Source organism: Mesoplodon densirostris, chromosome 2, assembly GCF_025265405.1.
Source record: "Mesoplodon densirostris isolate mMesDen1 chromosome 2, mMesDen1 primary haplotype, whole genome shotgun sequence".
NCBI classification, from domain to species: domain Eukaryota; kingdom Metazoa; phylum Chordata; class Mammalia; order Artiodactyla; family Ziphiidae; genus Mesoplodon; species Mesoplodon densirostris.
The window spans coordinates 17,924,895-17,938,026 of record NC_082662.1 but is presented as its reverse complement, the minus strand read 5'-3'; the positions used below and the strand labels follow the sequence as shown (position 1 = coordinate 17,938,026).

Sequence of the window (13,132 nt, the reverse complement as noted above, 5' to 3'; positions counted from 1 at the left end):
AGAAAACTGGGGGTGTGTGACACCCTCCCCACTAGTTGCATCCACACAACCCCCTTTTTTTTGGGGGGGGAGGGGCAAAACCACATGTAATTTATTGGAATTATCACACAGCCCCCTTTTAAGCAGAAATCTCAAGAGAGGCAGATGCGTGCTCTGCCCGACTTGGTACCACCATTTTTGGCAAACTCTTTTAACAGCCTCCTGAGCCCCTCCCAACAGGGCAGGAATTTCTCATGAACAATTGAACAAAGCCGGGAACTCGAGGGAGAAGGCACAGGACATTCCAAAAGGATTTCCCTCAAGCTCCAAAAGACAACATGTGGGAACACTGCAGAAGGCTTATAGCCTAGCAAAGAAAAGTATGAAAGGGGCGGAAAGTCTGCCCAGTAGGAAGGGCAGTGCAGGCTGGAGGAAGGAACAAGGGGCTGGGGGTCAGGAGGTCTGAGTGTGTGGCCTGCCTCTGTCACTCGTGACCCTGCGGAAGCCACCCCACTTCTCTGGCCTCAGGTTTGTGGTCCTGAAAAACTGGGGGAACTACAAAAATAAACCGACAGATGCATACATATCAGCTCAGAGCAATGCTTTATGAATCACAGAGACCTGGAGGCAGCCCAAATACCCAAAGACAGGATAGGGTTAATGAATAACGGTGTGCTGATGAGACCTGACGCCAAATAATTATTAGAAATATCGGGACTTCCCTGGTGGCGCAGTGGATAAGACTCCACGCTCCCAATGCAGGGGCCCCGGGTTCGATCCTTGGTCAAGGAACTAGATCCCACATGCATGCCGCAACTAAGAGTTCTCACGCCATAACTGAGGAACCCGCCTGCCGCAACTAAGACCCAGCACAACCAAATAAATAAATAAAATTTTTCTAAAAGAAATATTACGTGCAAAGTCAACACGACTGCTATTCAGAGTCGCTGGCCCACAAATTGCTAACGATTACCAACTGCAATGAAGAGCTCGTACCAGAATGTAAATCCATGAGCTGCTTCCAAAACGGACTAAGTATTCCAAGAAAAAAATAGTGTCAGCTGAGCTAAACAGAGTGCTTATGATACAGTTGATTTACGCTCTGAGCAAACTTCTTATCTCATCTCGGACTGGTAATACACAGTGTGGGGACTGGCACTGGTCCACAGAGCCATTTTTAAGTAGCCCTCGTCTTGACTGGCACATAGAACTGTGTTTATGAAAATGTTAAGTGAGAAAAATAAGACAGGAAATCGTCAGCATGTGCTGATCACAGGAGGTAAAATGCCCATGTGTGCAGTGACGAAGGAAGGAAACTGAGCATTTATGGAGCTCCAACTACGGCCCCCACGCAGACATCTTCTAGAGCTGAAGCAGGGGTGTGTGGGCAGGAATGTGAGGGGCTGTATGGAGGCCATGAGAACTCCAGCCTGGATGGAGGGGAGTGGTGGTGGTGTGAGGGGCTCGAGTGACAAATTCCAATTACAGAGACCATTTATGGTCAGCTCAGGAGTCAGGGGCAGTATTTGCCAAGTGTGTTAGGAGAAACACCAGTCTTGTGAGATGTTAAAAGGTTTTTCCAAAAAACAAGTGGGTTCCATTCTTGAATATGTTGAGGAATGCTGGGTTAAGCAGAGTTGGACAGGCGACTTTACTGGAGGCCTGCTCAGAAACTTTCCAGTGCTGGTGTCCCTCGAGATGGCCAAAGTGTGGGAAAGAGTACAGAGTTCCCAAACTTCTTGACCAGGGAACCCCCTTTCCAAGGAGCATCTCAGAGGGCAGGTGATCCGTGAGGCCCCAAGGTGGAAGCTCAGCAAGAAAGCACTTGATAATGACGAGGGGTGTTGGGGAAATACGAGGAGGGGTTGAGAATGTGGGTTCTAGAGTCAGACAGACATGGACATGAATCCTGGCTCCATCATGGCTCCTGGCACTGTGTGATGTAGGCAAGCCACTTCATCCCCTGGGCCTCAGTTTCCTTGTCTGAAAAGGGTGGTAATAAAATACACTCACTTGCCTACTGCCTAGGACTGTGATCAAGCGAGATTCAATGTTGATCAGACTGTGAGGAGAGTTTATCTTTGCCCCAAGTACAAACCAGAAAGGGGACATTTATGCTATGCAGGGGACATTTACGCTATGCTTTGCTTGAACCAACTTGTTCTTTCATTCAGGTAAAATAATTCAAATGCCAACTTTGCCAGGCACTGTGCCCTTCACAGGGGATACAGTTGGGAACAAGTCAGAAAGCAGGTAGTCACGCTCTCTGCCTTCATTATGCCTCTTCATATTAAATGGTCTTCCAAATTATTGCAATTGTCAAAAATGTTAAGAGGGAGAAACATGGGGGAAGGAGGTTGTGGGAAAGCATAATGAGGGACATGATATAACCTGGGAGGTCAGGGAGGCTTCTATGGTGACATGAGGTTTGAGCTGAATCCTAAAAAAGAGTAGTAGAGTGAAGTGGGGTGGGTGTTGGGTGAGAATAGCCCTTAAGGAGAAGGAACCGCATGTGCAAAGACCAGGGTGGGGGAGGCGTGTGGCTGGAGAGTTGGCCAGGATTGCACCTCCCTGCCTTGCATGCTTCCCCTCCCTCTCCATGAATTTTCTCTGCCTGCTTAGAACTGTGTCCTCCCTCCTCTTCTTCCTCTTCTCCACATCATCTCCTGGTTCCCTCTCCTCCATCCCACTCCCTTTCACACCAATTTCCTGTTCCATATTCTCACCCAAGTACATATCCTTGCCCTGCCGGCATGTGTTTTCCCACACAGGCATTGCATCCCTTGTGCATAATAGATGTTTACTTTCATTGTTGAATGAATGCAGGGCCACAGCTAACCTTTGCTCATATTACAAAAGTTACCCCCTCTGGGCAGATGTAACACCACAACAGGATCCCTTTGGCTGCATACCCTTGTTCAGTGAACAACCTGCCCAACCATCCACTGCAGCCCTGAATGAATAAAGGAATATGAGATGAGTGAGAAGCTCCAAGGCAAAGAAAAGGTTTGGAGTAGGAGTGGAAGCCAGTAGAAGTTGAGTCTTGTCGATTTTGTAGTGGCAGACAGGTGACCCACAAACTCTGGCAGACAGGTGACCCACAAAGTCTACACTCCCCCATCAGACTAGATCAGACTCCTGTTTCTCGGAAGCCAAATTGTTTGGCTGCTCTTGCCTATCCAAACTCTGGTAGTCTCCCCTTATCTAAGGAACCTTGTGTGAGGCTTGAGTTGTTTCTCTCCCAAAGAGTGTGACCAGCACCCAGAGCTATGAGTACATACAGTGCGATGATAGGTGCCTCCTGGGCTCAGCAAGAGCCTGGAAGGCCTTGCCTCTGCTCCCCTTCTAAGCCATATGAGGAGATAGCCAGGCCCTAGACAAAGCAACTTGAGAACATTTACTAAAGATATCGAGGACAGCAAAATGAAACAGAGCCAGCCAAATCCCTTAGTGGGAAGGAGAGGATGCAGAATAAATAAGGGGATGACCAATCCTCAGGGTAGGTGGAGTTACTCTGGAACTTTCTCGACAGGCCATATTTCCTGCCCTCCACGTCAGCCCAGTTCCTTCCAGTCCAGTAAGCTTTACCATCTCTTTCCTCAACCTCTTTTAGGAAGCAAGACTTATAGCTCAGATTTAGTCTTGACCAAACATCTACAAAGAGTTGCTTGTTCTCCTTTTCCTTTGCTTATGAGCAAATCATCCAAGAAGCCAAGGCTCTGGGACTTAAAGGGCCCGAGGTAGGGAACATTGAGGCAGCTCACAAAATGCAATTTGTAAAGGATGCTGACCCTCCACGGGCAGGCAAGGCCTTGGAAAAATCCTGCCACCAAGGCTGGCCACCTGTCAACTCTGAAGTCAGTGGAGTTTTGTAGTTTTCCTCATCAGACAGGGAAGTTTGATGAGTGCAAGGCTGTACTCCCCCATCAGACTAGAGGTCATTGGGGTTGGGGGCTGCATCTGGCCTTCAGACTGAGAGCGACACTGGGTGCAGGGACTGCTCCTCCATCAGACTGGAGTCCCCTGAGGGAAGAGTTGTGTCTCCCTCTCTAGATTGGGAGCTCACCCAGAAACAGTTAATAAGAGAAATGGCTGGGACTTCCGTGGCGGGCCAGTGGTTAAGACTGCACTCCCAATGCAGGGGGTATGGGTTCCATCCCTGGGCGGGGAACTAAGATCTTGCATGCCGCAGCGCGCACCACCCCTGCCCTGCCCCAAAAAAAGAAAGAAAGAAATGGCTACCGCTTATTTAGGGCTTACCATGTGCCCCAAACTGTTCTTTTTAAAAAGTAAATATACGAATTCATTTTAATCCTCATAACAGCACTGTGACAGAGGTCTGAACATTATTCTCCTTGTGTAAATGATGAAATGGAGTCGTGGAAAGATTGAAAAATCTGTTCAAGATTGCACAGCAAGGTGATGGAGGCAGGATTCTCCAGCAGACTGAGAACACCACGAGGACAGGGATTATATCCTCCCCTTTCCCTCCATCAGGTTAGGGGTTCACCAAGGGCCAAGATCAGGCATCCCTCCTCTGTCCGCCCTACCTCCCTGTCTGGAGCAGAAACAGACCTTATTCAGTGCTGTGTCTGGCATCTGGGTTGGGGCCGGGGAGTTGGCCAAACCACTGTGAATGTAGTTTCTGCCCCTTACAGCTCTGAGCTGGTCCCCTAGATACACCCCACAGGGTGGAGAAGACCCCAGCTTTTGGAGATGGGGCATTTATCTGGGATGGGAGTCAGGATGCCAGTATTTTCTTAATCCCCCAGGTACCAGTCAGGATGCCAGTGTTTTCTCATCTCCCAGATGGGAGGCTTCAGAGTGCTTGGGAGACTGCAGGCTGGCCCTTATCACAGGGAACATGCCTTCCGGAGCCAGGCCTGGTGCCGCCCAGTGAGCTGGGCATTTCCTTCTGTCCACAGCTCACCTCACTCCTGGCTGCAGACCCCAGTTGTGAGTCTCTGGAACCTAGCAACTCTCACAGGAAACAATGGAAACTTCAGTTTTTATTCTCCTCCACCGTGACTCAAAAGGTTTTCCTTTAAGTGACACACACACACTTACACACCCCAGTTTTCTCTCCACCCATCAGCCTGGGCTGCCCTAGAAATTCTCAGGCAGCAAGGAGACCATGGCCTGGGGAGGCCTGGTGGCTTGGCTGTGTGTGTTATCTGTGGGTCTGTGTCATCAGGGACTGTGATTTACCTCCCAAGCATCTGTGATGGGCTTTGGCAGTGTCTGTTTGTGTCTGGGCCTGGGTGTGTGAGATGGTGCATCTCTGGCAGTGGGGCTGTGATTTATGTGAATCAAAGTTGGCCTGTGAGTGATTTATGCGGAGAATGGCGTGTATCAGGGGTAATTCAGGTTCGTATTGAGTGCCCACTGTGAGGTACTGAGAAAATGTAAAAAAAATGCAGGTGCTGTGCGTGTAAGAAATTATGTTGGGGCTTCCCTGGTGGTGCAGTGGTTGAGAGTCCGCCTGCTGATGCAGGGGACACGGGTTCGTGCCCCGGTCCGGGAAGATCCCACATGCCACAGAGCGGCTGGGCCCGTGAGCCATGGCTGCTGAGCCTGTGCGTCTGGAGACTGTGCTCTGCAATGGGAGAGGCCACAACAGTGAGAGGCCCGCGTACCGCAAAAAAAAGAAAAAAAAAAAAAAGAAATTATGTTGGCCTCTGTGTGAGCTGTGAGACCCTGTGGGGAATCTGAGCATGAAAACGTCTTTCCGCTTCCTGTCCTGGGATTCACATATGTGTGTGAAAATGTGACTATGAACGTGGTCAGCTGAGTGTGTGTGTATAAGCTGTGTCCACTGCGGCACCTGTAGAGGTGAGGGTTTTCAAGGGATAGAGTGATCTTTTGAGTCGGGGAGGACTGTTAGTATATGAAAGTTGGGTGAAGGGAGTGAGCGTGTGCCAGCGTTCACGGGCAGTGGATGAGCACGTTAGCGTGTGAAAGTTATAAGTGTGCAGGTAATCTTGTGAGCCAAAGTTGTAGTGAGCGCGTGTACCAAACGCGCCCGTGTGAGCGCGTGCTATTCTGGAGGGTCCTGGAGAGCGGCCCGCGTGCAGTCACGTCTGCGGAGTGTGAAAGGGTGTGAGAGCAGATGGATTTAGGAGTCCGGGGGTCGGTGGGGAGGTGCGGGAGAGGCGTGCACGTGGAGGGAGGGTGGTCCAACGCGCAGGGCCCCAGCCCCCGTCCCATCCCAGACTCCAGGCCGGGTTTGGCGGGGAGCCGGGTTGGGCCGCGGCCCGCCTGGAGGGGGCTGGGGGCCCAGACAAAGGCTCAGTTGGCTACGCAGCGGGCCGGGGAGAGCGCAGCCCTCAGTCCCGGGGCGGTCCAGGGGGCGGGGCCTGGTGCCCGGGGCGGGGAGACCCGGGGGCGGGGCCTTGCCCCGGGGGCGGGGCGGCCGCGGGAAGGGTGGGGGTGGCTGGAGTGGGCCGCCCTGTCCCGAGGACTCGGCAGCCTGGCGAGCGGGCGGCTGCGGGCGGGCGCCGAGCGAGCGAGTGAACGGAGCGGGCCGGGCCATGGGGCGGCAGGCGGTGGGCGCGCTGCTGCTGGCGCTGGTGCTGCACGGGCGGCTGCTCGGGGTGAGTGTGCGGGGCGGAGAGGCGGGAGGCGCCCGGGGCCCCGCTCGCCGCCCCCGCCACCTTGGCTGGGGCGCCGAGGCTGCGCGGCTGGGACTCTGGCCCGGGACGGCGGCGCCCGCCAGGGACCCCGGGCCGGCACAGGCCGGAGCCACCCTCCTCCGTGGGGCTCTCCCGAAGGGCACCCAGGGGACCCCGCGACGGACCGGGGGCGGGGCTGGCCCTCGTGGGAGCCCGTGGGTCGCCCGGCCACGTTGCTGAGTCTCAGACTCGCGCTAGGCATGGCCCGGCCTGCCATTCCTGGGGGCCAGGCTGAGAAACTTCGAGCAGGGTGGAAACTCGGCAGGGCGAGGACACGCCTTTCTTTGCCAGCTTGGAACAGGGGCACTCAGTGGTGATGGGGACCATATCCATCCTCACTGGAACTTTACCACGACGTCTCTCCCCTTGGGGAGCTGGTCACCAGGCAGGCACAAGTAAAGAACCGTTCTGGACACAACTGATTCTTGTGTGGAACACCCACGGGCCCTGGAGTCCCACAGCCCAGGAATTGAATCAATCTCTGCTCTTCACTGAGCAACTGTGTGACCTCCAGCAAGTTGTTAACCTCTCTGAGACCAGCCCACATGCCCAAGGGGAACTCAGAATACACGGCCTCAAAGTGCAGGACTGGGTGGAGTACGTGCAAAAAGTGCCTGTTGCTGAGCCAGTTTGTGGTGGACAGTGAGTGGCTCTGTTTCCCAAGCTTTCTCCTCCACAGGTCTTCAAGGTGCAGGGGAGGCCTGCCCCTACAGTCCAGCCCCCTACTCTGAGCTTGGATGGGTCCATGCTGAGAGAAAGAGGACACTTGGCCCGGAGAGGCTCTGAGGACCCAGTGAACCTGAGAAGGGCAGGGCGGGGTCAGTGGGCAGGGAGCTGGTGGCAGATGTGGATGGGGCACATCTGGGGATCTGGGCCTGCGTGGCGAACCACAGAGCCAATCCACCCTCTTTCAGGTGGTGCTGGGCCATCCCTGTCCCCTGTTCTCAGAGCCAAGAGAGGGTCTCATCTAAGCTGGCCAGTGTTTGCCCAGTGACTGACTCCCTGTCCTCGCCTTGCAGGCTCCCTCTCACCTCTGCCCTCCTGAGTCACTCGTTAACCCCCACCCCAGACCTGACCCCTCACCTCTCCTGCCCCACCCACCCAGCACCTCTCCTCCCCCATCCCCATCAGGGCAGCTTCCTTAATCCTCTGTCAGCCTCTCACTGCAACACATCCAGCAGGGCCCATCCATCCAGTTGCTCCCCAGTCTTGACCTGAACTTGCACCTCCCAACACTGATCTTTACTTTTCCAAAAAGTAGACACCAACCTAGCACATGAAATGTTCCTTTTCTGACCCTACCCCAGCTCTGCCCCCTAGTCAGGGGTTTTACCATGGCAGGAGTGGGGAGGGGGGAAGGAGATGTTTGCTGTGTATGGGAGGAATTCCCAGGTTGCAGCCAATCCTCATTCACTTGTTCGTTCACCACATCTTTAGGCAGCATTCCATGACAGTGAGCAGGAGTTCAGGGTTCATTCATTCAGTAGATACTTGCTGAGCACCTACTGTGCACCAGTGCATCCAGCACTGGGGGCTTATGGGTGAACAGAAACAGGCCCTGGCTGCACTTTCCCAGAACTGAGATGGGTCAACAGGCAGCTCTGATCCTGTGGGATTACAGTCTCCTCAGCAACCACACCGAGGTCTTCATGGTCCCACCCTAGGCTGAGGGTAGAAGGGCTGGAAAGAGCTTGGCCTCTGGAATCTTACAGACCCATGTTCGAATCCCAGCTCTGCCACTTCCTAGCTGTGTGTCTGGGACAAGTTCCTCTCTCTGAGCCTCAGTTTCCACATCTGTAAAATGGGGGTGAGAAGTTTGTTGTAAGTTTTAAACGCCAGCAGGCTTCTAGCCCTGTGCCCTAGCCAGCCTTGGGCTCCTCCTCATCTGCTGCCCTTTATCTCTCCTGCCTTTCAGTTCATGTCTGCAAGCCTGTAGTGAGTGGGTGAGGGTAGGACGCAAGGGGAGGGTAAGGTGGTCCTTAGGAAGCTCAAGACCTCACTGGGGGCAGGAGACAGAGGAAATAGTGGTCTGTGATTAAGTGTGGGAGTAATTTCAGTTCAGAGGAGGTGGGAAGGCTTGCTGGGGGAGGGGGCCAGGCCTGGGTGACTCAGGGCCTGTCTTGGCCTGCTGGGGCCTTAGCCCTTCCTTTCTTGGAGCCGGCGCCGCCAAGAGACGGGTTCTTGAGGATGATAGTGGTGTTTTCCAGCGCTAAGGGGGGAAGTCACTGAGATACCTGTTTCCTGCCTCCCCTGGGTTTTCTTGCTGGGGAGGCTGTGGCCAGGCGGGAAATGGAGGAGCCTCCCCTTCCCTCAGGGGCAGTGTTACCTCAGCCCTCCCCTTGACATAACTGGCCGTGCTGTCTTTCCCCCTTGCTCCAGATCTGCCGCCTGGAGGGGGTTGTGAGTGTGCGCTGGAGATTTCCAGAGGGAGGGTGCAGGTCTGTCCACAGAGGGAGGCAGAGGCTGGCGGGGGTAGAGATGGACACCCCCCCCCACCCCCACACCAGCCGAGTTCCTTGTGTCCAGGGAGTCCAGGATCCCCACCGGCTCGGCCCGGGCCTGTTCTCAGGCTGAGTGCAGGCAAGTTGGGATCTGCGGGCCTGAGGCCCAGCCCGGGAGATGGGTGGAAGGAAGGTGGCAAAAGGTGACTGGGTTTAGGGCTTGCAGTAGTGGGGAGGGCAGTCTTGGGGTACTGCCAGATGCTGACAAAATAATATGGGTAGTTCACATTAATCCAGTGCCCACTGTCTGCCACGCATGAAGTTTCTCAACAGATCCTCACACGTTGTTCCCTCACTCACAGCCTCCCTGCCCTCCCCATGTTGCTCACGTCAGACCGCAGCCCCTGACTTAATTTAGCCCCCAAGGCCCTACAGATCTGGCCTCCCCCTCTCCCTCTCAACTCTCTCCTCCTGCCCACTTACCCCTTGCTTGCGCACTCCAGACATGCCGGCCTTTGTTTCTGGACCGTGCCAGACACGCTCCCACCTTAGGGCCTTGCATCTGCTGTTCCTTTTGCCTAGAATGCTTGTCCCCCAAATATCTGCGCGACCCCCTGCCTCACTTCCCTCAAGTCCCTGACTGCTCTGCCCGATGTCCGCTGTCCCCTTACACGGCTCTGTTTTCTTCTTGTCACTATCTGATGTGTATTTATTTACTTGTTTATCCCCACCCCACCCCCCGTTTAAGCTTCATGCGAGCAGGACCTTATGTGCTTTTGTTCACTGCTGCTCTCTCCTTAACACCTGGCAGGTAGTAAGCGCTCAGTAAACATGTCTGTTGAATGAATTAAGCTATAGCTACGAGTACAGTCCCCATTTTCTAAGCAGAGGAGACTGAGGCACAGAGGGATCGTATAACTTGCCCAACAACTCACATGCACTTTGCTTGGAGGCCCCACGAGCCAGGCTTTGAAGCCACACGAAGCTCCTCAGCACCCTACCGGCATCCCTCGTAGCCGGCAGGCGGTGGGTGTTGATAAAACTGTCACCACTGATGTTGATAAAAGGACTCAGGTCCTAGGTGGTGCAAGGGCTTCCTCGGGCAAGGAGGATTGGGGTCTGGCTTTGGGGACAGAGGCACTCAGGATGGGTGTGCCCGAGTGTCCACGGGGCCTCCTGGGGACACCTGCCCTGGCGGGAGCCTAGAAAGACTTAACTCTAGGGCAGTCATTTGTGGGATTGCCTGTTCGTTTGTAGGTTTGTTAATTAATTTCCTCACCAATATTCCCTGAGGCCCTAGAGACAGTTGAATTAATCCAGGGGCCTTAAGGCCTAAGTGCGCCAGGCCGGGCCCTACCCTGTGTGGGAAGTGAAGGGGAGAATGGCTGGCCGCCCGGCCCGGAGTCCTCACTGGATTCCCCTGGCTGTTCCCTGGGGGCTGAAGGTTTAGGGTGAGTCTGCAGAGGCTTCAGGGCTGCCTGGCCTTGGGGCGAGTCTCAGGAGGGAGGGTGAGGGGGCCGCCCAGGATGTGGAAAGATCTGGAACGATGATTCAGAAGCCACTTGGAGGCCAGACGTGTGGGTTCTGGACCCTCAGACCACTCGGGACATGCGGGAAGGGCTCCCAGCCCTGGCCTGTTGCCCCCTGCCCCAGTCCACTCCCAGCTGTGAGGGCTCAGGCTGGAGGAGGAGGAGGGGCAGAACGTGGCCGCGTCCCCCCCCCCCCCCCCCAGCAGCTTCCCAAGGATCTGCGGAGCCCCCTGCCCTTCCTCCCAGGGCCCACGCCGGCCTTCCCCTCATCTCTCTCCCGCCAGGAAGCAGGAGGGTAGGCTGAGGGTCCTGGCCCTGCTGGAATGTTGCCCCAGCTCCGGCCTTGGCCTCTTTGGCCCTGCTGCCCCCTCCTGCTTCCAGGGCCTGGCCGGGGCCTGCTGGCTGCCCCAGCGCCCAGAGCTGGCTGACTGAAACCCAGAAGAATGTGTGGAACTCGCTTCGCGGGGAGCCGCCAGCTTCACTGCCCAGCCTGGTGGCGTCGGGTGCATGTCAATAGCGGCCGTGAGAAGGGAGTGGCTCGTGGCTGCTGGGATGGCTGGGCCAGGGGCACCGTCCTGCAAGTCCTGGGAACAAGGCAGCTCTTTGAGGCCTGGGAATGCGGGGCCTTCAAGTGTCAGCCGCCCCCAGAACCCACCCTCCCCTCCTTTCCTTGATGCCCATGTGTGCCAGGGCTGCAGGGACCTCAGAGCATCCCAGGGTAGGGGGTACTCGTGACATCTGTGAGATGTCCTGAGGACCAGCTCCCGGCTGCCTGCCGGAGCCCTGTCCCTGAGCCACAGAGGAGGGTGCCCTGTTTCTCTGTTGCTCTGGATTTCAGGGTGGTGTCTGGCACACAGAGGCTTGCAGTCTGTGTTGAATGAATGAGTGGACAATGGTGTATGCAATTAAATATTCTGTAAACTAAAGTCCCCGAAGTGTTAGACTCAAAATTCATTTCACAGATATTTATTGAGCATCTTCTAAGTACCTGACCCTGTTCTAGGTGCTGAGGCTGTGGCAGAGAACATAAAAGTCCAATTCCCTTCCCTCAGGTGACTTGCATTATAGCAGGTGCAGGGAGACCCAATAAATATAATATGGCAGGTGGCGGTAAGTGTTTGGAAGAGAAAATAAAGCAGGGAAGGGGATAGAGAGTGATCTGAAGGAGGTGAGGGTGTGAGCCCTACAGGTATCTAGGGAAAGGGCTCTCCAGGCAGGGGTAACAGCTGACACAAAGGCCCAGAGGTGTGCTTGGTGTGTCTGCGCAAAGCAGGGGGGCCCACATGGCTGCAGCAGCATGGGTGAGGGTTGGTGGATGCGGCCAGGGGCTTGGCAAGGGAAGGTGGGGCAGAGCCTCAGCCACAGGAAAGACTTTGGATTTGCTTCTGAGTGAGATGAGAGATCACTCTAGTTGTTGTGCGGAGAAGACAACGTGGGACATCAAGGTCAAAAGCAAGGAGTCCATGACCCAGCCCCGAGGCTATGGGAGCTCGTACCAGGGCAGTGGAGGCACGAAGAAAATGTTGAATCCTGAGTATATTTTGAAAGTAGGACCAACAGGATTTGCTGATGGACTGGCTATGGGGGTGAGGGGACAGAAAGAGAGGCGTCAGGGACGTCTCCATAAGCTTTGGCTTGGGCATCGGAAAGGTGGGGCTGCCACTAACTGAGGTAGGAGAGCTCCAGAGGAGCAGACTTGGGAGGAGGGTGGAGAATGGCAGGTGATGGAGGGGATGGCATGGGGGAGGGGACAGTGTTGGACTGACTCTCAGCTAGGGCAGCCCCACACCCCACACCCCAAGTTGGAGCCTCTGCATTGGCTTGGAGGGGGTTCTTGCTGAGAATACATTTGTGCAGCTGCGGACACCGATCCCTTGGCAACCCCCCAGCCTAAGCTCACAGCTTGTATATTTATGTGTTTTATTGAAATTCACTGTCTTCCCCATCTAGAGGGCGGGCATTCAGTTTTGTTTGTTACAGTTTGCCCGGTGCTAGGCTGCTGGGCAATAGTAGGTGAACACTTATTGAGTGAATAAATTAATGGCCTTGAAAGACTTCCCTGGTGGCTTAGTGTTTAAGAGTCTGCCTGCCAATGCAGGGGACACGGGTTCGATCCCTGGTCCAGGAAGATCCCACATGCCGTGGTGCAGCTAAGCCCCTGCGCCACAACTACTGAGCTCTCATGCCACAACTACCGAAGACCGCGCGCCTAGAGCCCGTGCTCCGCAACAAAGAGAAACCACTGCAGTGAGAAGCATGCCCACCGCAACGAAGAGTAGCCCCTGCTCGCTGCAACTAGAGGAAGCCCGCGCACAGTAACAAAGACCCAATGCAGCCAAAAATAAATTAATTAATTAAAAAAAATTAATGGCCTTGAAGAAGCCAGCTGGCCAAGAAGGCCCAGGCTCCTTGCTGAGGCTGGACACAGGGGGGCTCTTCTTCCCAGCCACTGTTCTCTGCCGGGATCTGGAGCATGTGAGACAAGCCAGGGTGCCCACCGTGCCATGTTCCA

At 55.0% G+C, this 13,132-nt stretch overlaps 1 protein-coding gene across 6 annotated transcripts in view; it reads left to right on the top strand.

Moving 5' to 3' along the window:
- The first annotated feature begins 6,421 nt into the window (after nucleotides 1-6,421).
- Nucleotides 6,422-13,132, top strand: part of HSPG2 (heparan sulfate proteoglycan 2) — a 102,617-nt gene continuing 95,906 nt past the window's right edge. For all 6 annotated transcript variants that reach the window (XM_060089119.1, XM_060089118.1, XM_060089116.1 and 3 more), the window contains exon 1: nucleotides 6,422-6,572. In XM_060089119.1, coding sequence (XP_059945102.1) covers nucleotides 6,510-6,572 — 63 coding nt within the window. In that variant the 5' untranslated portion in view covers nucleotides 6,422-6,509. The remainder of the gene's footprint in view (nucleotides 6,573-13,132) is intronic.